We start from the raw sequence: 27,254 nt of genomic DNA, 5'->3' as shown, positions 1-27,254 counted from the left end.
AATTGGGTGGATCCATTTAATTACAAAGTATTAATTCACGGGGAAACAATTTGTGATGCAGACATGCGTTTTAAGCTGTGTAGCTGAGATTCTGCTGAAAAAAAAACCTGTGAGGTTTTGTTTACATCACGTACTTCCTGGCTTTAGAAATCCAGTGCGCAACTGCAGAACATGGGCATGGAATGGGCATAGACCAATGGAAAGTATGTTACCATGGTCTGTCATCAGCCTAGAGATTGTATTACCCAATCACAGACTATGAATATCTTGGACAGCTATCCCAGCATGCATATTGTTCACTGAAGATTCCGCCTGACATCTGTCAATGACCATACATCATATTAACCTTTGAACTGGGTAAATTAAATGGCAATATGGTGGCGCAATGTTACTTGACCCGAAAAGTTTTCAAAGAAACTTTAACCATTGGGTTATGCGTGCTTTGTTGACAATACCAGCACAATCAAAAGTAATCATTCGATCTGGTAAAATGTTTAGCACCTTGTTGTTTTTGACTACAGGTACCCTTTAAGGGATAGTGAGTTAGGAGTAGCTAGTGAGGAGTAATGGTTAACATGACAAGTAGACCAGCAAAATGGTAAAAAAGGCAGCAGGGTAGTTGGCTTGCTGCTTGCCTTTCTACTCTGCTCCCTACTACAACCAATTTAAACTCTGCCAAGGATGGGATAGAAGAAGGAAAAGTGGTAAGTATTGTAGTGGAGCTAGGTAGTGAGTAGCAGAGTTTTAAATGAGCTAAAGAGTGAGAATTATAGAAGTAGACTGGCCTGCCAGGAAAGAGTTGCAATATTCTTGGTGGGCACCAGGTCTGGTCTATAGGTGTCAATTGGTGGCCAGAAGCTGAACACAAAGGTATTTAAGCAGCTGTATAGAAACAAAAAGACAAAAGAACTGTTCAAGAGTTACCCAAGTCAGTCACCAGACAGGTGAGAGAGAGCAAGCTATTTTTGTTGTGTTTTTACTTTGAGAAAGTCTTAGCATTCCTAATATTGTTTTTATATTTGCCTTAATTGAAGTAAATCGTATTCCTAGTTTGCTTAAACTGTAGTTAATTCAGTCCAGCTGTTTGTTGTGTGGTTAGACTAGAGTGAAGGAAAGGTGACCTAGTTTGGGATTCTGGAGGTGGAGTCAGTGAGGTGTCAATTGGTGGCCAGAAGCTGAACACAAAGGTATTTAAGCAGCTGTAGAGCTGTAGTTGATATGGAAGAACTGGTCAATCTGCCCATGAGAGAGATGGTGTGCACGCCAAAACCTAGGAGAGTTAAAAGCTAGAGCAGGAAAGTGTAAAGAATGCTGGGTTACAGTAGGTTGTAACCGCAGAAAAGAGCGTGCACAACCCTTAGAGACATCCCATGAGCTAGAAATGCCCAACAGGTTCCAACTGCTGGACACCGAATTGGACAGTGACGGCTCAGAGGGTGAATAGCGTATGTGCAGAGTAATTGAGAATCTTTTAAACTAGGGACCAGGGGTGCAGGGAGCTCTGACAATGGGAGATGTTCCACTAAGGAATGAAAACAAAGGGAAACTGCTAGTAGGAAAGTCCTGAAATGTTTGTACCTCAATGGCAGGAGTATAAGGAACATGATGTTAGACCTAGAAGCCACAGTGCTGGCGGGTGACTGATGTTGTAGGAGTGACCAAAACATGGCTTACAGAAAACAATGAATACAAGTTGATAGGTTACACACAGTTTAGGAGAGACAGGCAAAATCGAAGAGGTGGTGGGGTAGCATTATATGTCAGAAACAACATTGAGGCAGAAGAACCCGAACTACATCCTAGTAATGAAACTGAATCTTTGTGGGTTAAACTTGTGAATAAAAGATCTGGAGGATTAGTGGTAGGAGTGTGTTACAGGCCACCCAACTCAAATATTCAGAAAGATGTTGCACTGTTCAGTGTAATCAGGACTGCATGTAGCAAGGATATGGCTGTTATAATGGAGGATTTCAATTTCCCAAACATAGACTGGGAAAGCCCAGTTTGGACTACAGAAGCAGAAATATAAATGGTTGAGATGGTAAATGACTGCTTTCTAACTCAATTTGTCAGGGAACCAACCAGGGAGAGTGCATGCGTTGACTTGATCTTTTCAAATTACCAAGATAGAGTTAGAGGGACACTAGTTAGAGAACCAATGGCAAACTGTGATCACAATATGGCTGGCTTTGAGGCATTCTTTCAAAAAACAAGGACCAAGTCTAAAACAATGGTCTACAATTTTAGAAAAGCAAACCTTGAAGGTATGAGGCGGCACTTAGAAGAGGTAGACTGGAGCACACTGGATACAGATTCAGTTGAAAATGGATTGTTATATTTTAAGAATATACTACTTGAGGCTCAGGAGAAATTTGTACCCAAACTTAGCAAATTGAGGACCAGAAAACATTGGCCAAAATGGTGTAATAGAGGTATGCAAAAAAATATCAAGAGAAAGAAAATAAGGACGAAACAAAATACGAAGAATATGTTGAGCTGCAAAGAGATCTTAAGAAAGGGATCTGGAAAGCAAAGAGGGAAATAGAAAGAAACATAGCTCTTGGAGCTAAAGCTAATGCAAAGAGCTTTTTTCAATATTACAACAGCAAGAGGTCAATAAAGGATGAAGTGAAACAGCTAAAGGGCAAAAATGGAAGTATCTTGGAAAATGAACAAGATGTGGCAAATGTTCTAAATGAGTATTTCACAGAGGTTTTTACAAAGGAAAAAACAGATAACATGCCACAGGTTAACAATCAGTCAAATCCTATGAGAGATTAGGATAAATGAGGAAGAGGTACTAAAGGGACTAGCAGAATTAAAAACAAACACATCACCTGGGCCTGATGGTATTTTCCCAACAGTACTTAAAGAAATGAGGGAAATTATTTATAAGCTGCTAACTTAAATATTCTAAATGACACATAGAACAGGGGATGTGCCAACTGACTGGAAGACAGCAAATGTCAAGAAAGGGGACAAAACTGAGGCAGGAAATTACAGACCAATCAGTCTCACCTGCATCACCTGTAAAATGTTGGAAAAAATGATTAGACAGAAAATAGAGGAGCATCTTAATGAAAACCATATTCTTGGAGATAGTCAACATGGGTTTAAATGAGGCAGATCATGTCTTACTAATTTATTGGAGTTTTTTTAGAACATGCAACTGCAGCTGTAGATCACGTGAAAGAATAAGATATGATATACTTAGATTTTCAAAAAGCTTTTGATAAGGTTCCACACCAAAGACTGATCCTCAAATTGGAAGCTGTCGGCATCCAGGGTAATGTAAGTAGATGGATTATGAACTGGTTGATGTATAGGAAACAGGGTGTTGATGAGAGGAGTTGCTTCTAACTGGAGTGAGGTTGTTAGTGGAGTTTCACAGGGATCAGTACTAGGGCCTTTGCTTTTTCTAATCTATATTAATGATCTGGACTCTGGGATAGTTAGCAAACTTGTCAAATTTGCAGATGATACTAAAATCGGTGGCTCAGCAGATACAATCTCGGCAGCACAGGTTAATCAATGGGACTTGGATAATATTTAGTTGTGGGCCGACACCTGGCAGATTAAATTCAATGTGGACAAGTGCAAGGTAATACATGCAGGTAACAAAAATGTCCACTATAATTACACTATGGGAGGAATAGAACCAGAGGAAATAACATGTGAGAGACCTAGGAGTCTATGTGGACTCCTCACTTTCTCCATCCAAGCAATGTGGGGAAGCAATAAAAAAGGCAAGCAGGATGTTAGGGTATATTGTCAAAAGTATAGAATTTAAAACAAGGGAAGTAATGTTAAGACTGTACAATGCACTAGTTAGACCTCATCTGGAATACTGTGTGCAGTTCTGGGCTCCACACTTCAAGAAAGATACCACTGCGCAACCAGACTTATTCCAGGTCTGCACAGCACACTCCTGATTCTCAGACTCTTGCACTAATGCATTGCTATTAAACCACACTACTGCACTGTCTCAGATGAGGACTACATGCTTTCAGGTCAGTTTTGATTACATTACTGTGGTGGATATATTTTATATGACATATGATATTTCAGTAAACCAGCAAATAGTAGTTGCTTAACTCATTAATAACTAACGTGTTCACAGTATAGAAATTGGTGATTTGGGGTAACCTATAACCAAGTGGATTGGGGCTCTCTAGGACCAGGGTTGGAGACCACTGGTCTAGAATAACACAAGCATTCAAACTTCCAGCTTTAAACTACAACCCCTTAACAGATAATAGAGAGATACAGTGCATCCAGAAAGTATTCACAGCGCTTCACTTTTTCCACATTTTGTTATGTTACAGCCTTATTCCAAAATTGATTAAATTCATTATTTTCCTCAAAATTCTACAAACAATACCCTGTAGATGTTTAACCTCTTGAAATGAGACAAAAAAGTGTCAATACTTGTAACAAGAAGACCTAAACAATACATTCAATAAAATACAAAGCCAAGCTGTTATCATTATGATTATTATAATTGAATACCAATAATATATATGTTAAAAATAACATTGCAGAGGAATTCTGGTAAATGTCTCTATGGCCATGAAACAGGATACATGTAATAATTTATAAATAGAAGTGTGTGTGTGTGTGTGTGTACAATAATATTCAATCCCCAAGGACTTTTGCAAATTTTGCAGTGTTAAATCTGGAAACAAAATTGAATTAATTGGGATTTGTCACTGATGTACACAAAGTATTACATAATTTAGATGGAAAAAAAAGTTTTTCTTAATTAACTACAAATAAGAAAAATGGAAAAGTTTGCATAAGTATTCACCACCTTTGCTATGACACAGTTAAATAAACTGTGGTGCAGCCAATTGTCTTCAGAAGTCACATAGTTGATAATGAGTTCACCTGTATACAATTAAAGTGTCGCATGATCTCAGATTAAATACACATGTTTCTGGAAGGCCCCAGAGTATGTCAGAGAGCATATCCAAACAACAAAACCCTGAAGACCAAGGAGCTTTCAAAACAAGACCAAGCAAAAGTTCTGGTAAAGTTCTGGCACCAGTCAGGTTTGGGCTCTAAAACATCCCAAACTTTGAATATCCACGGAGCAGTTTAAATACATTATAAAAAAATTGAAATAATATGGCACAACCATGACTGCCTAGAGGTCGTCCACTGTAACTGAGTGACCGTGCAAGGAGGACGGTGCTCAGAGATGCCACCAAGAGGCTAATGGCAACTCTGAAGGAGCTACAGCGTTCCACAGCCAGAATGGGAGGAATTATCTATATATCAACTATTATCCGGTTGCTCCACAAAGCTGGGATATATGGAACAGTGGCAAGAATTAAGCCATTTTTGAAAAAATACCATTTAAAATCTCGCTTGGAATTTGCAACAAGATGTGGCACAAGATTCTGTGGTCTGATGGAACAAAAATTGAAATCTATGGCCAAAATGTAAAGTGTTATGCCTGGGCAAACCCAACACAGCATATCACCCAGGTAACACCATCCCCCCTGTAAAGCATGGTGGTGGCAGCATCATGCTATGGGGATGCTTTTCATCAACAGAGACTGGGAAACATGTCAGGATTGAGGGCAAGATGAATGGAGAGTATTCCTAGAGGAAAACCTACTTCAGTCTGCAAGAGACCTGGGACTGGGTCGGACGTCACAGGAAAACAATGATCCTAAACACACAGCCAAGGCAACAGGAAGCTGGGTGTCCTAGAATGGCCCATTCAAAGCCCAGACCTCAATCCAAAGGAGAATCTGTGGCAAGACTTGAAAGTTGCTGTTAACCAACAGTGCCCATCCAACTTGAGAGAGCTTAAGTAATCTTGCCAAGAAGACTGGGCAAGAATTTCAGGAGCCAGATGTGCAAAGCCTGTAGAGGTATAATTGCTGCCAAAGGTGGTTCTACCAAGTATTGGTGAATACTTATGCAACTTACACATTTCAGTTTGTTATGTTTAATTAATGTTGGTTTCATGTTACAAAATATATGTTGCACCTCCCAGGTGTGCCTCTCAAAGGGAGAGAATCCCAATTAAATAATTTGGTGTTTTGATGATGGTGGTGGATAGTGCTGTCTAACTCGTCGGTCCAAAATCTCCCATAGGTGTTCAATTGGGTTCAGATCTGGTGACTGTGAAGGCCATAGCATACGATTCACACAATTTTCATACTCATCAAACCATTCAGTGAGCCCTTGTGCCCTGTGGATGGGGGCATTGTCGTCCTGCAAGAGACCTCTCCCATCAGGATAGAAATGTTTCACCATAGGATAAAGCCCCACTCTATCAAAGTCACTTAGATCCTTTCCTCTTGCCATTTTGATCCAAAATCAAGGTCAACTGGGCCTGCTCAGCAGTTTTATACATGCCACAGAGCATGATAGGATGTTAATTGCTTAATTGTATCATGCAGTACACCTCTTTGAAGGCATCAGCATTCGTTATGCTCCTCCACTAATTTATTCAGGTTTTTCCTTTAATTTGTCACCCGTCTATGTGCGTGTATACACTACTGGTCAAACGTTTTAGAACACCTCGATTTTTCCACTTTTTATTGAAATTTACGCAGTTTAATGTTTCAATGTACTCTTTCTACAATAGAAATCAAATATTGTTCGGAAAGTTCTTCCCAACACTGTTACAGAAGTTCCCGCAAATGTGTTGCACTTGTAGGTTGCTTTTTCTTTCACCCTTCTGTTGAGTTCATCCCATGTTTTGGGTCATTATCTTGCTGTAGGATGAACCCCTGACCAACTAGGCGTATACCACAGGGTATTGCATGGCGCTGCAAAATGCTGTGGTTGATGTTTTCCAAGTTGCCTACTTGACGGCTTACAAAAACCCTGCTTTTTTGATTAATCGGTCCATAAGACCTTCTTCCAGTCTTCAGTAGTCCACTGGCAGTGCTTCATGGCCCAGGCAAGCCTGTTTTTCTTATTTTGCCATCTTAGCAATGGCTTTCTTACTGCCAAATGACCTGTATGTGTATGTGTGTGATCACAGCCTTTGCTCCCCACGTGCATCAATGTGCCTTGGCCGCCCATGACCCTGTCGCCGGTTCACCGCTTTTCCTTCCTTGGACCACTTTTGATAGGTACTGACCACTGCAGACTGGGAACACCCCACAAGATCTGCAGTTGTGGAGATTCCCTGACCCAGTCGTCTAGCCATCACAATTTGGTCCTTGTCAAAGTCGCTCAGATCCTTATGCTTGCCCATTTTTCCTGCTTCTAACACATCAACTTTGAGGACAAAATGTTCACTTGCTGCCTAATATATCCCACCCACTGACAGGTGCCACGATAACAAGATTATCAGTGTTATTCACTTCACCTCTCAGTGGTCATAATGTTATGGCTGATCGGTGTATATTCATATGAATATATATAATCATATTATAATAGTATTATCTGTGTGTATATGTGCATTTGTGTTTGTGATTTTTTTTTAATTAAATTTCAATAGACAGATAATTATAGTTGCTAACTATTGTTGGTGATTTTACTTTATTATTCTGCTCTTCTGTTCTACCTCAGAAGTCAAAGCCTAGCCAGGTTTGCTGTCATGCATCTTGGACCCACCCTGCTAAATCAAGACAGTTGTGTTTGCACAGTGCAGCAGCCTGCACTGTACTCTTGGGTTTAGAACACTTTACAGCTGGTTGAGTCATTAATTAGTAAATAACACTGTTAACTCTTTATGACCCTAAGAGAACTGTGGCCTTTAATTTTACTGGAATTATTGAGTATGAGTTTTGCAGTAAACACCTTCCAATAATATTTAATTTGGTGCTTCCATCGGGTGTAGGAATGCTTTGATGCCTGACATTTTCAGCTTGGTTATAATTGTGACAATGAACTGAATGTGAATCACATTGACATACACTTCTCATGTTGTTGCATGTAGTATATATTAATAGGAAGTATGTTTGCAGCTGCTCACTACTAGGTCTTCTCTGAATGCAGTGCACTGAAATAAATCTGACAATGCCAATCAAGTAAAGGTTAGGCCAACAAAACAATTGGAATTTGATTGCCTTTACAACAGGAAACCATGAAATAAGTGAATATTAACTTTTGATTGTTGTTCTTATAATTATTATACCCAGTTGAATTCATCATTATAGCCCTTTATTTATAATGAATTATACATTTTTATTGTACATTTTGCATATAGTCTGTTATTAAAAGTCCGATGAATATTCATAATGTGAGGAGCAAACTGAAAGTTTTTTTTATGTAAAAAGAAACCTTTTTATTTTTTAGGTCTATTAAAATCTTAAAACCTCAACATTTGATGGGTCCACACAATATACTGAACCCAGGGAAAGAGTCACATGATGTGTCCTGTTTCACTGTTGTTTCCCAATGCAGAAAAGTCAGGTTACTTTGCCAATATACTCTTATCATGTAGGAACAATATACAAGACACTTTGACTCTTGGTGTCATCCTGCCCTCTGCGGGAAGGCTTTTAGTGCATGAGTTAGAGGTCTTCACGGGTCCAAAAATGTGTGCCCAAACCCGAAGAGACCCGGAAATATGCTATCCGGAACCGACCCAGACCCATCTATTATTTGAAAGTTTGGACCCGGACCCGTGCAGAACCGAGAAATGCTGTAAATGTACTACCCGGAACCGACTCGGACCCGTCTATTATTTGAAATCTGGAACTGGACGGGACACACAGACCCGATTGAACCCGATCGGCACAGATCCCTAATTGCTATTAACAAGTTAATTTACAAGTTGCGAAAATAAAACGTTGTGTCTTACCTAATGTAACGTTAGTAGCCTTCTCTCCTGTACCTGACCGTGACACGTACAATCCATCCTCCTTGCCAAGAAAGTTGGTAAAATAACATCCATGTTGTTCCTCTCTTGTCGATTTGAAAGAGCATGTATAATCCACTTATTTCAGCTTCAAAAGTCCACTTGCTGTCACGGTGGCAGATGACAAACTCGACTTTGCAGCTTTGCAGTTTTTTTGTATCTCGCATAATACGATAACTTCCACTGTTTGCCCTTTTGAACTATAATAATGACTGCTTGTTCAGTGCGAATGAACTCCAGCCACTATATCTCAAAAATCGCGCCGACGCCAATGATGCACTTCGATTTACGTCATCTGTCAAACACCGATATGGCGGAATAAGTCCTGCCTTCTAAATAAAAGAGCCAATCGTCAATTGGTAAAGTCATCGTGTCACTAATTTTACAAAACCCACACACCACTTTCACTTCATGATTCATCATTGACACCATCTGACTCAATCTGATCATGGCCGGTGTTCTGACACACTGTGCTTCCCTAACAGGATGAGCTGCCCGGTATCTGAAAACAATGGGCTACTGGTTGAAATGAGCTGCCCCGACTGAAAATATTAAGCAGCTCATCCTGTCAGACATAAAGGACCTGTCTGAATGGGCTACCAGCTGTTTTTCAACACTATTACTGCATTTTAACACTTAAAATCCGAGGCAGCACATCCTGTTGGACAGAAGGGACCTATCAGAATGCGCTACCCTCTGTTTTTCAACACTATTACTGTATTAGAAGCTGTCAAACCCTTTGTAGCTCATCCTGTCATCTATGCGTAAATAGCAAATTGGTCACTATGAAATAACACGGTCAAAATGCATGAGTAAAATTAAGTAAAATCCCTTTTCAGTCCTTTTTCCTCAATAAAATAAACATCTGCAGTCTGATGTATAATAGCCCCACAGAGACAATCAGCATGAAGGCGAACACAATTTAGTTAACGCGTGCCCATTTACAAGTTAAATGAATGAATGAATGAATGAATGAATAAATAAATAAATACAGCAGATCTGGGTTTCCCTCTAAAATATTAAGGACTGGTTTAATAAATGCGTCCATAAACGCAATGACTGAGACATGCACACTTTATTTAAATTAAAGCTGCTATATTATAGCTGATGTTACTGTATGATTAATTGTGAAACGTTTGTATTTAGTTTCAACTGTAATTGCCCTGGTTAAGGGCGTCTTCTAAGTAAATTATAAATAATACTGCAAAAAGTGTCATTTGCAGTTACAAATCTGTAGTGAGAGTAATAGATTAAGTGTCACGTTGTGCCGTTTAAAATGCATATCTACTAGCACATATCTTGACTGATTACAATAATAACAATAATAATAAATAGCAAATATTGTATTGTTGCACATGGAAAAGTTTTCTTACAGCAATGTAATGTGTGTCTGAATATAATGTTGTCTATACACGTAGCTCTTCTTAATATCTCTTAACAGAAAAGTGTATTTATTACACTGTCTCTAATCACGTAAAGCATAAAGAATAAAATAGACACAAAGTCCTTTCCACATCAGGCTCTATCGTTCGTAGTGTTGTTTTCGGTCTTTGTTTTTAAAACGAAACACAAACCAAACCCACAATCACTCTGCTCCTCCACAACAAATGAACTTCCGACACCGGCCAGGTTTTACAGACCGCTCTGGGGCGGCACGGACGCTGAGCCAGTGGTCCGAGTTGCAGGTGTGTTTAGTGGCATGTTCCACTCCACAGGCATATTGTCACTTCTCTGCACATTCCTGCTGCATCACAGAGGTGAAGTGCACTGCTGTACTGAATTATCGAAATTATCGAAAATGTATCTAAACATCTTTATATCGTTATCGAGAGAAGTAATTATCACGATAATTATTGATATTGATTTATCACCCAGCCCTACCTCTAAAAGAAAACTGCAAACCTGTACATTATAGCGGTTACATTTATGATTAGAAGAAAGTAGCATTTTACTAAAAATGAAGTTGCAACTGAGTACAGTTCTGTAGCTTTCTATTAGCAGGTGGGTCACAGTTTTGATTTTAATCCCAGCCTAAATTTTATTTGTTTTTGTTGATGGAGCAATGTTTGTGTTTTGTCAGATGACCACAGGTAGGTATGTAATCATTGCCTGGCAAGGTCTATAGCTGTGAGAACACAGGTAGAGTAGAGATTGAGCTGGTTTTAATGCATCCTGGTTATATAGTTTCCAGTTTCAATCGTGATCTCTCAAGCTCTAGAAAAAACAATTGGGAAGAATGCAGTTTGTTCAGATTTCCTATTTAAAATATATGCTTTAGACATTTATTTTTTGTCTGTTTCTCTGTGCAGGCACTGTTTTGCTATGTATTTGGTCATAATAGCTATTGCCCTGTTCCAGAAGAGAGAAGCTCACTGTTTGATTAATGGCCTTGGCTGGGGCAATATTGTCAAGGATCCTAAAATTTGATGAAGGATATTATTTATAAGGGATATTCAATTCCTCATGCATTTATTCATTTAACTTACCTGCTTGAGCCTTCTTCTTGTATCATTGGAGATCAAGGAGGCTTGTAGGTCAGTACTGAGTTAATGGGAGACTGAGAAAAAAAATAATTGGTTCAGTGTGTTTCTTGTGCCATGGTCTGTGGCATCTTCATTATTCAATATTACCATGTCAGACTATTACAGAGCAATTGTTTAATGTTATCTTGAGAACAGCAATGATAAATGTGATATCAATAGGTAAGAAAACATGTTAGAAAGTAACCAGCTGAAAGTATCACTTCAATGTACAAAAGTTGCTAATATTCTCTTGTTTTGCAGACTCATCTGCTGGGGATTCTCATTGCAATATTTGGAAACTTTCTGATCAGCATTTCATTAAATATACAGGTAAGGTCCTATAGCTGGAAATGGAACATTTAAGGAAACCATTTATTTACAGTTTTAAAATTTTCATAGGCTTTTTATTTATTTTACAAAAGTATTCTTATATTTAAGTAGTATAAGCAACCACATATAATATGAAACTGATTGCCAAAGTTACTGTTCCTTCAGTGTAACATTGCCACCATTAGAGAAACAGCTAATGGTTCTATGAATAAACGTTTAAGTTAGATTCTTAGTGTAAGTGTAAAATATTATTATTTAATAAGTAATCTGCGTTTTCTCCAATTTTACTTTATTATTCTACAGAATACTTAAAACTACAGTTTAATTATGCCCTTTAAAAATAAGGGTACTCCACAGATATTATTTTTATAGTTGTAAATCACTAACACCATGATTTGGAATTGTAGTTGATTTCACCTTTAAATAATACAGCTATTTCATACTGACACAAGTAAAGGAAAAACTGCACGGCAGAAATTCAGGTCTAACCATTTCCAGGGTTCAGTAAATAAATTCTGAAAAAAAAAAAAAAAGTGTATGTACATTATTACTTTTCTAAAACCTCTGGATGCAGCTAGAAGACTGCCCCCTATAATAGTTTAGGGTTGTATTGTTCCTTTAACCATATGTTATAACATATTCTCTGTAATAATTACACATGGAGAAAGGTTGATGTTGAAACAAAACCTTGCTTTTGCACTTTGCTCAATTTAACCAATTTATGCCAATTTTCTAGTTTTCTCACTTGGCATGGTTTTCCACTGCAAATGTTCTCGTAATTAGGATGTAGATATGTCTTAATTACAACTGACTGGGATTTTAGAAACCAAGATTTTTAAGCCCTACCTATAAGATTACTCCTCTGAATTGAATTACTCTGGGGGAACCTGATAGGTGCTGTTTATCACACTTGAAGCACACTAAGCTTAAATGGTGTTTGACTTTCCTTCTTTTTCCTCCCCCCAGAAATACACACATGTGCACTTGTCTCAGCAGCAAGGCTCCAAGCCCTATTACAAGACTGGCATTTGGTGGTGTGCAATCATTCTAATGGGAGTTGGGGAGCTGGGCAACTTTGCAGCCTACGGGTTTGCCCCAGCTACACTCATTGCACCGCTGGGATGCGTCTCTGTCATTGGTAAGGTGGTGTTTCTTGCTTCAGACATTCAGTCTGTAATGGACTGTAATAATAAAACAAAATGAAGGCATACTCTTTAATTTATTATAGTATATTAATTCAATTACTTAAAACTGTAGCCCAAAAGTAAAGAGAGCTCTGATATGTGTGAGCATTGACTCTAGTGTATAATGTAGCTGCAATGTTTGGACTGTGCCTGTCAAGCAAAGGACACATCATCCGTTTACCATGTAAGGGGAGTTACCACAGGTATCTTGGCAGTCTAAGCTTGTTTTAGCTTTCAACAAACCAATGTCCTCTGTCTGATCACTGTATGGTGACTAAAATAATCTTGCATTAAACAAAGAGCCAGAGAGGTTGTACAAACAGTTCAGATAGTTTTAACTTTTGAAGGTATGCTCATTTGATTTGATTCTTGATTATTAATTCATGTATTTTTATTTAACCTATACTGAGGCACCCATGGCGGCGGTGCGGTGGTTAGTGCGGCTGCCTCACAGCTCCAGAGTCCCTGGATCGGGGTGCTTACCTATATGCAGGATGGGTTAATTGGTCTGACTGCACTTTGTGTGTTGCCCAGCGATGGACTGGCGTCCTGTCCTGGGTGTATTCCTACCTTGCGCCCTATGCCTGCTGGGATCGGGATTGGCTCCGGCTTCCCTGCGAACCTCACAAGGATAAGTGGTTTCGAAAATGGATGGATGAGGCACCCATGGTTGCCTGTTTTCTTTTGACAGTGTACTGAGAGTGAATTCAACCCTGTCTCCCCCTCAAGAATTAAGAATAATAATACAAATCTCCAATTTAGAAATGTAATGAATATATTCCATTACACATTTATTGTTCATATGATATATATTCCTTTTTGTTAAAAATAGCTGTGCATCACAAAAGTGCTCAGAATTCCACATTTTTTTCTTTACCACCTATGAATTTAATTAATTTTAAATAATTTATAAAGATAATTCTCACAGAAATTATGGCCACTGTTGAATACTATATGCGCTCACTTTATGTAAGAAACTGTCTCTCACACTAGAAGTTCACTGTGGACTTTAGTAATTGAATCTTTTTTAATAATTAGTGCCTTAAATGTAATATTTTATTTGTAATTTCTAATTACACAAAAAACATACCCAGAGAAACATCTTAATATACATTTTGTTTACAAGCAGACCATTTTTACAATTGGATTCTGTCGACATGTAGTATTTTATTTCCATTTGTACGGGGTTATGTGTGGATTGAAAAAATGTGTAGTAATGACACTGGCCAACCATTTTTGTATCCAGACAAATAATTGGTTCCACGAGGATTTTATAGCATGGTACACATACTCAAAGACACTTGGGCTGTGTCCCAACCCTTTCCCTTGCTCCCTCATTACCTTCCCTTTTTGGGGAGGATGTAATATGCAAGCCATTTTAAGTGGTGTCCCAATTCCTTAGGGAAGGTTTGAAGGGAGCTTTATGTACCCTCCAATGCACCCCTCAACCGAGTGTACAGAGGAGCACATTTTTGAGGAGGAGTTTTATGCTGAAGTCACAGAATCCCTTGCTTTAAAGGAAGAATCAAATGGGTAAAATATGCAGACGCAAGAATTCTAGATATTGTTAGGTTATTTAACAAGCAAATTATTTGTGCAATGTATGTTGTGTGGAGTTGTATGCTAATTAAATAAATTTCACAATTTCAATATATGATTAGAAAAGTACATCAGAAATACTTTCACTACCTATCTATAGTTTTTCAGGGATTATTAGTACTACTACTACTAGTATTTTAATTATTTATTCAATTATTCATGGTGTACACCATTACCCAAGGAATTGGTTTTTCAAAGCATTACACAATACCAGAACAATAAGTCCCAAATACAATAAAATAAGCATATGTCCTGGTACATATGAGAAAAAACTGTACAAAACACAGAAGAAAAAATTGCTTTAAATGAACTAATTAAATAAGCTATCTAATAACACAGAGAAAAATATTTAACCTTAAAAGCATCAACATGGGTTATTTTAAACCCCTACAATGTACTAAATTTAAAAAGGTTAAAAGAAAAAGTGTTAATGTTTGACAGAAAGTGTCATTTTTCCATCCTACTCCCTCACTCATCCCAGTGCATACTGTGTGACCTCAGTAAACCAAAGGTAGTTGGGAGTGAGGGAATTATTTGGGACATAGTCATGTCAGCATATAGAGCATTTCTGTAGAATTGGAATTTGGGTTTAGAGAATAAACATAAAACCTTCCTTTAAATTGTTTTTAATGTATTTTTTTAATCAATGGAAAAGAGAAATGCTTTACAACATAATTAGTTCATCAAAATATGTGTGAGGGGCTCTTCAGTTTGGTGCCCCATAACCATCAGCGCTTCATAAAGATTGAGGACCCTTTGGAAGGGTAAAGGACATTATTTATGAGATGTGATACTAATGGAGCCGCTTAGTATTTTTGTATGCTGGTCTTTCATTTGGTTACATACAATTTATGTATTGCTAAAGAATGACCAGCATATCCCACAGTTATTATATTTTGCTGAAATGAGAACTTTCAAAGGGTAACCAAGAATAAATGTCCTGCTGTATGTTCTTTATAGATTCTATGCTACGTTTTTGAGCATGTTAAAAGCACTTGAAACGGCCTGACATCAAGGGCAGGGTAAACTGATTATATTCCTGTCATGCGGCTGGCTGCTCAGTCTGTGTGCTTGGTGCTGACTGACACATCTGAGCTCTTCTCGGCTGCCACCAGAGAGAGCAATTATTCCCTCTGTGCAGTATCTTAATGTTTATCAAGAGAAATGACCCCTTTCTCTCTCCTCAGCCTTTACAGACAGACACTTTATATATTTATATGTATAGTTTCATTTCCCAGCAGTGAGGATTTGAAGATGAAGCCTGGCTACCTAAAAAGCTCAAGGTTATAAAATAAAAAGTGAAAATGCCCTTGGCGACTTTGAAAATGTATCTGTTTCACCAAATATCTCCAGCTCCATTACATTCGATGAACAGTGTTATTTTATCTTCGTTAAATTCCCTCTGAACCATCTGTTAGGGGCTTTCAAGATAAGGGCATCTGCCAAAAAAAAAAAAAAAAAAAAAATATATATATATATATATATATATATTTATTTCCCTATTTTTGTCCAATAATTTAATTGTCTTCACCAGCTGTAAGCCTATCTGTTCTTCAAGGTTTACTTAAGGGATGATGGGTGAGGGTCCTCCAGCTTCAAAGAAACAATATTCTTTTCCACACAATGAAGTTACCCAGCCGATGATATTGAGAGCCAAAAAGGATGTGGGCTGTCTTGGTCCGTTAGTTATGACTTCTCTGCAGTGTCCCCTGCAGGCCTGGTATCCTGCTCAATGTCTGTTAGGTGTTTGAGCAAAGAGGATTTTACATATTATCCCAGTTCTTGAATGGTTGATTTGTGTTAATTTACAGTTTAACCTGTAATCAATTATCTATCATATAATTGTGTTGTGGAGCACAGTTTTAAATTTGTATAAATATGCAAAGTCTGCAAAGCTTGGAAACTACGTTATGAAAATATTGGCACTGCAAAGAGATACAAATGCCAACAAGTAGTGCTAGCTTGGATTTATCAGTTTTATTGAGTTTAAGTTCTGTAAAAGCTGGGTCCAAAGTTACACCAGCCCAATGTAATTCAAAACTTTACAGGACGGACACTTCCAAAGAGATAGTACTGTATTATCTTTCTTAACAGATGCCCTTATTCATGGTGACTTACAATTGTTATATATCACATCCTTTTTACATACAATTACCCATTTGTACAGAGGTAAAGTGCCTTGCTCAAGGGTAAAACAGCAGTGTCTCCCACCTAAGAACCTATAACCTTCCATGTAGGAATCCAGCGCAACTACTCCATACTAGAGTTAGAGTAAGAAAACCTACTGAAAGTGAATATAACAATAAACTGATATTCATGTATTAATAGTCCAGCTCTGAAAAAGGTATAGTTCATACAACAATGCCTTTGGTTAAGTTACTATTGGAGTTTTTTATTTATTTATTTTATTATTGGAATTTTGAGAATATCTTATCTGTACTGTTATGAAAATAATTAACTTCAAAGACAGAGAGACAATATAAAATCAATTGGAAGATACCTTTCAAATAGAAATAACAAGACCTAATCACACATTAGTCAACAAATCAACTAGCTCTGAACTTACAAAAATGAACTAATAAGTGAACTAAATATACCACAAAAATATAAGCAACTCAGAAGCTTACCACCAATATTTTCTACAAAACAGTTTATGGTTTGAAATATATCATATTTTAGTCAGCTGAAAAAAGTATGCAGCGCAGCCGTTCTTTTCATTCAGTTTTTCATAACTCACATGTTTAAGAAATGTGCTGAGTTAAATAATAACTCTGGGTTACATTTTGATTGGTTATTTTCCATTAATTTGTGTATTGTTCCATTTATTGAATTTTTGGAAACTCAGCATGTAATTTTGTGTGTGTGGAGCTGATCTAATAGAACCACATTATCATGCTGCTTGCACATCTGCTTCCTATATGTAGTTGCTATGGTAACAGTTTGTAGGACTGTGTGGTATAAAATGTCCTAAAGGGGGTTTAATAAGAAATCAAACTACAAATAAATGAAGCAGCTGCTGAACATCTTCTTTGTTTTGTCATAATGAACAGCCCTGTACACATCTGGTTAAAATGGCATACATGAATGTTACCTATGGTTCGTAAGCTGTGAAGACACATGCAGACATATGAAGACAAATATCACACTAAGCACTTAATTTCACTAAGTGTGATAATGGAATTCAGATCTTTACTTATTTTTCTATGCTGACCAAAATACTTAATTTAAATAGGTCACCTCATGCAGCATTTCCCTTATCACTCCCTCTTATACTGTTCTAGTGCTATCTATTGAATATTTCATAAAATTCTTATTTTGATATATAGCAATTCTTCAGCTTCATGACTTTGCACATGCGTTTCTGTAGTGAATATCTAACATGGAACAGGGACCTATATATATATAATGTATATTAACCTCTTTAGCATGCATGTCAGTTTCCTACATTTAAATTATACCTGTTTACCTGAAAGCCACAGCTTCATGTGCAATGTTTTATTTTTGTCAGAAAAACAAATACCCCTGTGACCATTTAACACATTTTAAAACATTGCCATTGATTTAAACTAGTGCTATATCAGGTAATTAAGCCACAATTACTTGTGTTCTAGTATAAGACTGATTGAAACTAATGTAATGTTCGTCCAGCTTACTGTGGGAGGTTGTATGTGAAACTAATGATTTCAACAGGAGTGTATTATGCTCCTGGTTATAATTGTATTATTCCTCTGAATGTCTGTGTGCATGCTAATTATAATTGTCTCATCATCATTGCTATTGTCTGGGGCACTGGTGGCTACTTAATGTAATTTCTTTGCCCATTTGGAGGGGTTGACATTTCATTTTTTGTTTTTCACATATACACCAACATTTAACCAATTTCATGATTAAGCTGTAATTATCGTTAGTGTGTAATAATGATGTCAGTCTTAGATTTTTCTAATTTGTTTCCGAAAAGATATAGTGACTGATTTTAATGGCTATATTCCTGAAAGGCCCTTGTTAACTGAAATCCAGCATTTAAATTTACCTCAGCTTAGAGCTGTGCAATAAAGAGGCTTGTGTGTGAACAGATGATGATGAAGTGATATCTCACCGCTGTGTGGTGACATTGCAAGTGGGATTATAATGGTCACTGAAGCGTGTGCTTTGCTTTTTCTTTTTCAGCTAGTGCAGTAATGTCTGTAATTTTCCTTAAAGAGACGTTACGTGCTTCTGATATACTGGGTAGGTACTATTAACTAACTGACTTTTTTAACGCGTGTCATGCAAAGCATGGTAAACTTTAAAACAATATTTGAATAATAGTGTTGGTGGTAAAGAGTTGAATTGTTATTTGATTCGATTTGATTCTGATATTCAAGCTTTCCTCTAACTCTACCACTTAAACAATCCTTCTCCAGTGATGACCTTTTCTTCACACTATGGCCTTTGAAAGACATATTTAGAAATTGAGAAAACGCTATATAGTAATGTAATCATTGTCATATTTAATATTCCAGCATTTTTCTGCCAAAAAAGTACCATATTTAAAGGGGAACTAGTACAGTCCCTAAAATGTTTGGTTTATGTGTACTCATGTGTTAGAAGGAGTATATAAGTAAATTCTCAGATTTGTATGTTCCATTCTATTTTAGTAACTTTTAATAATGAAAAGCTTTCACCACAGTCATGGCTACTGTAAATACCCCAAAGGAGAGTTCTTCGGTACTTTAGGATGTGATGTTTCAACACTTATTGGATAGCAGACCAGACTACACATACAAGAGCATTGGATTTGTCTTCCTCGCAGCAGCTTGGGTAATTGTGATCAGTGGTAATGTGACTGTTTATTACATTTTAGATTACATTTATCCCTTATAATTATAATTCATTAATAATGGGAGATAAACAGTTACTATCATTTTATATTGTTAAACAAATGTTATAATGCATTCATTTGTTATGAGCCTTTATTTGATCTATTTATTGTAGTGCAATGAGACTCAATTTGGCAAATATGTAAATAATGCCTGAATGAGACTTTAATGCCTTTGCTTTTAAAAGCTAGCTTAATATCTTGTCCCAGTGAATGTGGAGTTATAATGATACACTACCACTGAATGTAATTATTACCTGAGCTGTGGAGGGGGAAGATAGATTCCATGCTCTTGTAGATGGTCTTTTCTGCTATGAAATTAATGAAATACTGAAGAGCTCTCCTTTGTCATATTTACAGCAGCCATGATTATGATGAGGGTTATACTTTTAAGTTTTAAAAGTTATAAAAATAAAATTAAATGGAACAGAAAAATCACAGGTACTTATACACTGATATTAACACCTGAGTACATGTGAACCAAACACTTTGTTGACTGTTTCCCTCTAACTCTATGGAAAAAAAAGACCCATAACTTTATTAGTTGGGGAGACTTGCAAAGAGGATGAAAAACAAAAGCAATCAAGCATTGAAGACCCTAAGCTGAATCTTGTTTAGATATAGATTCAGGAAAGAAAACAATCTCGGTCACATAGCCATATAATTCACTTGAAACATAAGTGCAACTAAAATGCATCATTTTGAAAATAAAACAAAATGTCTTTTGCTGATTTTTGCAGGTGGAGCTCTGACTGTTACAGGAACATACCTTCTTGTCACTTTTGCCCCCAACATGTCACAGAAAATTACAGCTCAGACGGTCCGGAAGTACTCTGTCAGCTGGCATTTTCTCGTTTACCTAGTATGTGAGATGCCATAACTAATGCTGTATCTCTGTATTACAACAAAATTAGAGAGCAGCTGAAGTTGCTTCAGTTAGTGTTTCTGGAGTGATGAGATGTTTCATGGCTGTAGTCCTATTTTGAATGTATACTGTGTGGGTGTGAGAGAAGGAGTAATTTAACCATACCAAGTCTCTACTTGGTGTTTTGAATACTGTTCTCTTCAGTCTAAAGACAGTATTATTTCAAGAACTGGCCTCTGTGTATACTGTGAATGTATTGCCATATAAAGATGGCTTCCTGCTTTTTGTGAACTTCAGTCTGATCTACAATATACAGTTAATAATGGGTTTATAAGGGGATGTCGTGCATAAAACCTTTGAAGCTCTTCTCTATTGGTTTCACTACTTTTCTTTATGGGAATAAAATCAAATCCACCAGCAATATAATCTGGCGCAGCACAGCAGAAAATTGCAATGAATTCAGCTGCATAGGACCCCTGTGGATGGATCAGTGTCAAAAATATTTGTTTTCAAATATTTCATTTCAGATTTGCTGATTGATTTGTTTATTGATATAGATTAATGAATTATTTGCACAGCAGACATCTATGCGAGATGTGATTTTCAGCTGTTTGTCTAATGTCTTCTCTGATAATAATGAAGGAAGAGTTCTGAATGTAGAGGACTAATGTTTAACACCACAGAACGACACCTTGCAATTGATTATTAGGATATGCAAGTTGTTTGAGTTATGATTAATTCAAGCAGTCTGGATTAGAAGAAGGCAGTTTCACCATTAGCTGGTACTGATGCCTGTGTTCCTTTACTGGGTAATATTTGCAGCAGAAGTTTTAAAGAGCTTGCAATTGATATTGATATTTAAATACTTACACAGAATATCACAAACCTATTTAATTAAGCTCCTCTGTGTTCTTTAGTCCAAAAATAGACATTTGATTTGATCATCATGGGGAAAAAATTCAATGTGCAGACAATGAATCTCATAACACACTGAAAAGTGGTATTGCTGGCATGTGGTTTTCATTTAGCATTGAAACTCACTCACATTGAAATGAGTATTGGATGTTTATCATGTTACCACTGTTTAAGAAATCTTGCAAAATGTGCTCTTGGTGTGCTGAAGACTACATCTGTTTACATAGCTAATAGTATTATATGTAATTTCAGACATGTCAGTTGTATAGTGCTCTCAATATATTGTGGAGAATAATGATAGTAGGTTCTGTTCTTTGATCAAATAAACTGTATGCTTAAAAAAATAAATCATAGAATTACTGTAACTACGGTAGAAGTCCATGATAATTAGTGCTTAATGATGCCGATTTAATTTATTTGGATTTTAAGTTTGTAATGTTAACTTTTTTGTATTATTATTATTGGTAGGTCTTTGAAATTATTGTGTTTTGCATCCTGCTTTACCTGTACAAGAGGAAGAAGCTGAAGCACATTGTTGTGGTGATGATGTTGGTGGCTTTGCTGGGTAAGGACTGTTTCACTATGACTCAAGGAATGCATTCACTGTCAGTCACTTGACTTAAAGTGTGATAACAATGATAGGAAAGATCTGGGCAAGACACCAATCACCACTGTATTTGGATTAATATTTTAATGAGAGATTGATCTTGGAACAATTTTGCAGTGCTTATTTCCTCCCACTACCTTTATTATTTGTACTACCTTGGAATTTGTTCAGATGTGCTGTTAGAGGGCCCTTCTGCTGGAGGTCTGTCCTCTATCAGAGCTGGAGTTACCCCATTAAAGAGTACATAAGTGTTCCTCACCTCCATAATGCATTCACGACTGATTTACACTAGAGTGTTTTATCCTATTGGTTTCTGCGTTACTGTCATTGCAGCCTCTGTGACAGTCATCTCTGTGAAGGCTGTCTCAGGCATGATAACTGAGTCTGTGAAAGGCAGCTTGCAGCTCACGTACCCCATATTCTATGTGATGGTGGTGGTAATGGTTGCTTCCTGTGCTTTTCAGATCAAGTAAGTTCATGTTTTAATTACAGTAGAGTCATGAAAATTTAATCTTGAAACTGATCTGCCCAATTTGGTGAACAAAAAACAAAAAAGGAAGCTTTTAATTGATATGGAGAGATTTTACACATCTGAAACTTATGAATGATTCAAATAATTCCTAGTACCAAACATTCACACTTTTATCCCAGCTATTCACATGAAACGTATACAATATGGCAAAATAGTGTTTATTTTACAGTTACATTCATTTCTACAAATTATATATAGATATATGAACTGCATTCAAGCTTCTGAATTGTTCATTATATATGCACATCAGTCTGTCAGACTTACATAGCTGCTCCATTTTATCTTGTGTTTATATTGGCATAAAATAAGATATACAGCCTTAAAAATAAGTAGGTATTCAGTCATGCACCACTCCCATATGTCCAGCAAGAAACACAAAGGGTGAAGTAAATATTTGATGCCTGCATTTTAAAAAGATATAGCATCAGATGAAAGAAGGCTGCGGTGTACACGATCTTATTGACGTATTACTTACTTTATATTCGGCCTCCACATGGAATTTCTCAATAGATCTCAATCTCTTTGCTTTGCAGTCTAGAAATCATTATCATCACTACAGGCACAACCCTCCACAGAATATTCAGTTTTCAGTTTAAGAGAGTTGAATTGGAAGCCTTTTCCGTGTGTTGCTTTTCTTGCATTGTATTTTTACTTTGCTAATGTATTGAATTATGCTGTCTTGCATTTTACTTAAACTGCTATAATTAGTATAACTTTACACACAGACATATGATTCTACACTGTGCATTTAATACATTTTATTTAATTTTATTCTTTAGATTTTTGAACCAGGCGATGAAGCTTTTCAATGCAACAGAAGTCGTGCCCATCAACTTTGTATTTTTCACGGCCAGTGCAATAATTGCAGGTAATTGTTTGGTTGTGCTGCTGTTGTGCATCCGTGTATGATTTTAGGAGTCCTATAAACAATTTGGGTTTAAGTACATTTATTACCGCAACTTTAATCATGGCTACCTCTACATCTACAGTGAGGGGAAAAAAGTATTTGATCCCCTGCTGATTTTGTATGTTTGCCCACTGACAAAGAAATGATCAGTCTATAATTTTAATGGTAGGTGTATTTTAACAGTGAGAGACAGAATAACAACAAAAAAATCCAGAAAAACGCATTTCAAAAAAGTTATAAATGTATATGCATGTTAATGAGGGAAATAAGTATTTGATCCCCTATCAATCAGCAAGATTTCTGGCTCCCAGGTGTCTTTTATACAGGTAACGAGCTGAGATTAGGAGCACTCTCTTAAAGGGAGTGCTCCTAATCTCAGCTTGTTACCTGTATAAAAGACACCTGTCCACAGAAGCAATCAATCAATCAGATTCCAAACTCTCCACCATGGCCAAGACCAAAGAGCTGTCCAAGGATGTCAGGGACATGATTGTAGACCTACACAAGGCTGGAATGGGCTACAAGACCATCGCCAAGCAGCTTGGTGAGAAGGTGACAACAGTTGGTGCGATTATTCGCAAATGGAAGAAACACAAAATAACTGTCAGTCTCCCTCGGTCTGGGGCTCCATGCAAGATCTCACCTCGTGGAGTTTCAATGATCATGAGAACGGTGAGGAATCGGCCCAGAACTACACGGGAGGATCTTGTTAATTATCTCAAGGCAGCTGGGACCATAGTCACCAAGAAAACAATTGGTAACGCACTACGCCGTGAAGGACTGAAATCCTGCAGCGCCCGCAAGGTCCCCCTGCTCAAGAAAGCACATGTACAGGCCTGTCTGAAGTTTGCCAATGAACATCTGAATGATTCAGAGGAGAACTGGATGAAAGTGTTGTGGTCAGATAAGACCAAAATCAAGCTCTTTGGCATCAACTCAACTCGCCGTGTTTGGAGGAGGAGGAATGCTGCCTATGACCCCAAGAACACCATCCCCACCGTCAAACATGGAGGTGGAAACATTATGCTTTGGTGGTGTTTTTCTGCTAAGGGGACAGGACAACTGCACCGCATCAAAGGGACGATGGACGGGGCCATGTACCATCAAATCTTGGGTGAGAACCTCCTTCCCTCAGCCAGGGCATTGAAAATGGGTCGTGGATGGGTATTCTAGCATGACAATGACCCAAAACACACAGCCAAGGCAACAAAGGAGTGGCTCAAGAAGAAGCACATTAAGGTCCTGGAGTGGCCTAGCCAGTCTCCAGACCTTAATCCCATAGAAAATCTGTGGAGGGAGCTGAAGGTTCGAGTTGCCTCGAAACCTTAATGACTTGGAGAGGATCTGCAAAGAGGAGTGGGACAAAATCCCTCTTGAGATATGTGCAAACCTGGTGGCCAACTACAAGAAACGTCTGACCTCTGTGATTGCCAACAAGGGATTTGCCACCAAGTACTAAGTCGAAGGGTTCAAATACTTATTTCCCTCATTAACATGCAAATCAATGTATCACTTTTTGAAATGCGTTTTTCTGGATTTTTTTGTTGTTATTCTGTCTCTCACTGTTAAAATACACCTACCATTAAAATTATAGACTGATCATTTCTTTGTCAGTGGGCAAACGTACAAAATCAGCAGGGGATCAAATACTTTTTTCCCTCACTGTATACATCTTCAATCTCAGCAGAGAGATAATCACAGTCTACAAGGGAACCAAGCCACATCTAATTACCTTTCCCCAGTGTAGGACTATTACGGTTTTCTCCTTGTGAATCGATGTTCTACGAACTGAAAATATATAATTAATAAACTGGTATAATTTAATGAACAGTATTTATTAACTTAAATGACTAACTGAATAACATTGTATCAATTAATACTTTCAAAAACAGCTGCAAATGTTGGCAGTTGTTTCTTAAACATGCAATTCAGTTTTGGTAATGGCTTTGTACACCCTGCTTCCTCAGCTCTTTTTGTTGAAGACTTATTTTAAATGCTTTTGCCATATTTTTCATAAAACCATTTCAGTACACCCTTAAGAAGCAGTTGGTCGATATCATTGGGCCGATACATATCAGTCACTATAGAAAACATTAACTGCCCACACACACAGACACCCTCACACTATAAGGTTTAACTTGCTTGCAACAGAAACAAGTCTGACCTTGGCAATATTCCCCCACAAAGTAGTTAGTTACCTTGTGCCAAGAGCTGCTTTAAATTTTCCATTTATAATACAGCCTGTTAAAGTAAACGCTGGATTGTGCTGTGGGAGATAGCTGGAGTTGATCTGCTTGACATGTTCTCGGTGACTGCAGGACCTTTTTGAACCTGCCTTTCATATTGCCATTTGTGTGAAAGGAACTAGATCTACCTAATTGCTTTTGTATTGTCTACGTGAACCAGGGTTTAGATATCATCAGCAACTCTTAATCTTTTTCTCCCTGCATATCTCATTAGTCCCAATTCTCTTACTCAGTGGTTTGAGTAAATGTATTGGTGCATTATCTAAGGAATATGTGCAGATACCGATATTTCTGTATTTCGGTGCTCCGATATATCTGTCAGGCGCTAATTAGTAAAACAGGGATTTATAACAAAATAAATGTCCATAACTGCTGCCACTTAATCAACGTACCAATGTGCATTAATAGAATGATTAATTGACATGATTAAATATTATGAATTAGTGGTTTAATGAAATAGACTACATGACGACCTTGTGCTGGGAGGAATGACACAGGGCCTTAACTATTAGAAAAAATTACATGTATTTTAATACAGGGCACCACCTAAGTGTGGGAATAACTTTGTGTGAGAGAAATTGTAACTCTTTATGACAGATTACATCAATTTAATTGAAGCTTTTGGAAGAAATATAAAATACACACCTGTTTAAGTATTCCTGTGTGATGGCACTTTTTGCTTTTAGCTGTCACTTTATAAGGAATGTTGATTTATGAGTGAATCAATCTGAATTCATATTGTAATTCTTTTTTTTTTTTTTATTCACTTCATGCAAAGTGTTGGAATGAATTACATGCCACTTAAGACTGTAGTGTCGGATATACTAGCTGCAGGTCAAACGGACAGGTGTAAGAAGCACGGAATGCTAGAAGCACAACTCTTAACACTGATCTACAGGCTGTGTGAGAGTTCCTCTGAGCCACTTCTTTGGAAAGCTTCCTGTACAGACGGAAGACTTAATTTTCTAGTGCTTTCAATGAGCCATCTTCCAGCAGCAAAATAATTAGGTGTCCAATACATTGATCACTAAGCAAAGAAAGCATATAACCAAGGAAAAGGGCAATCCTTCAAGTTAACTTTTTACATTATCTGTCGTAGCAGTGTTGTTCCAAAAAAACAAAAACAAAAAAAAACAGAAAAGGCAGTCATTACACTCCTCCTTTTGCTCCAATTGTTATTGTTTACAGTCAAACCTCAGCTACTAGAGGAGTGAATTGCTATTGCCTGAATAATGACTCACTTTTTAATGGTCTCATGCAAAATGAGGGAATTTCATTTGAGGGATGAAAATGGGACTTCTAACCCACTGGAATGTAAGCACTCCAGTCCTTTCTAAATTGCTCATAACAATCACTTTGCTCTCCTGTCTCTTGGGTAATAAATTCATATTTGCGGTTTTATGCAGGATTGAAACTCATAACAGAACTGCAAACAGAAGTGGTTCTGAATGTTCAAACAAGCTTCGTTCAGCACTGCAAGTGGACTTGAATGGAGGCTTTATGGTCTGAAAATCTCAGCAGGCTGTATTTATTTAATCCTTCCTATATGTGTACGGAACTGCTTTTGTTTAGATAAATATTCAGCCCACTTAATCATCATCATGCTGAAATGTTCTTCAAAATGTGACATTGTTTTGTTAAGTAAAAAAAAAAATGACCCAGAGGGAATTATTTGTATTCTCTTCTTCACCTGAGGTGAGGTTTGTTGATTTAAGGTGGGGAGAAACACCCTGTCTCCTTTTTTTTTTTGTGTGTGTAAGATCAAAGATGATAGACTTGTTGATTTTGTTGTAAGATTTTTCACAAGGAATGTTACTCTTTATGACAGATTGTGTGTGTGTGTGTGTGTGTGTGTG

The 27,254-nt window shown here is 37.3% G+C and overlaps 1 protein-coding gene across 1 annotated transcript in view; it reads left to right on the top strand.

Moving 5' to 3' along the window:
* Positions 1–27,254, top strand: part of nipal2 (NIPA like domain containing 2) — a 50,909-nt gene that overhangs the window by 15,033 nt on the left and 8,622 nt on the right. Inside the window, exons 2-8 of the mRNA XM_066690775.1 lie at positions 11,617–11,685; positions 12,652–12,823; positions 18,636–18,695; positions 20,067–20,188; positions 21,575–21,671; positions 22,047–22,182; positions 23,025–23,113. Of these exons, the coding sequence (XP_066546872.1) occupies positions 11,617–11,685; positions 12,652–12,823; positions 18,636–18,695; positions 20,067–20,188; positions 21,575–21,671; positions 22,047–22,182; positions 23,025–23,113 (745 nt within the window). The remainder of the gene's footprint in view (positions 1–11,616; positions 11,686–12,651; positions 12,824–18,635; positions 18,696–20,066; positions 20,189–21,574; positions 21,672–22,046; positions 22,183–23,024; positions 23,114–27,254) is intronic.

The sequence above is a fragment of the Amia ocellicauda genome, chromosome 18, assembly GCF_036373705.1.
Source record: "Amia ocellicauda isolate fAmiCal2 chromosome 18, fAmiCal2.hap1, whole genome shotgun sequence".
Lineage (NCBI taxonomy): Eukaryota > Metazoa > Chordata > Actinopteri > Amiiformes > Amiidae > Amia > Amia ocellicauda.
This window is presented reverse-complemented; position numbering and strand designations above follow the sequence as displayed.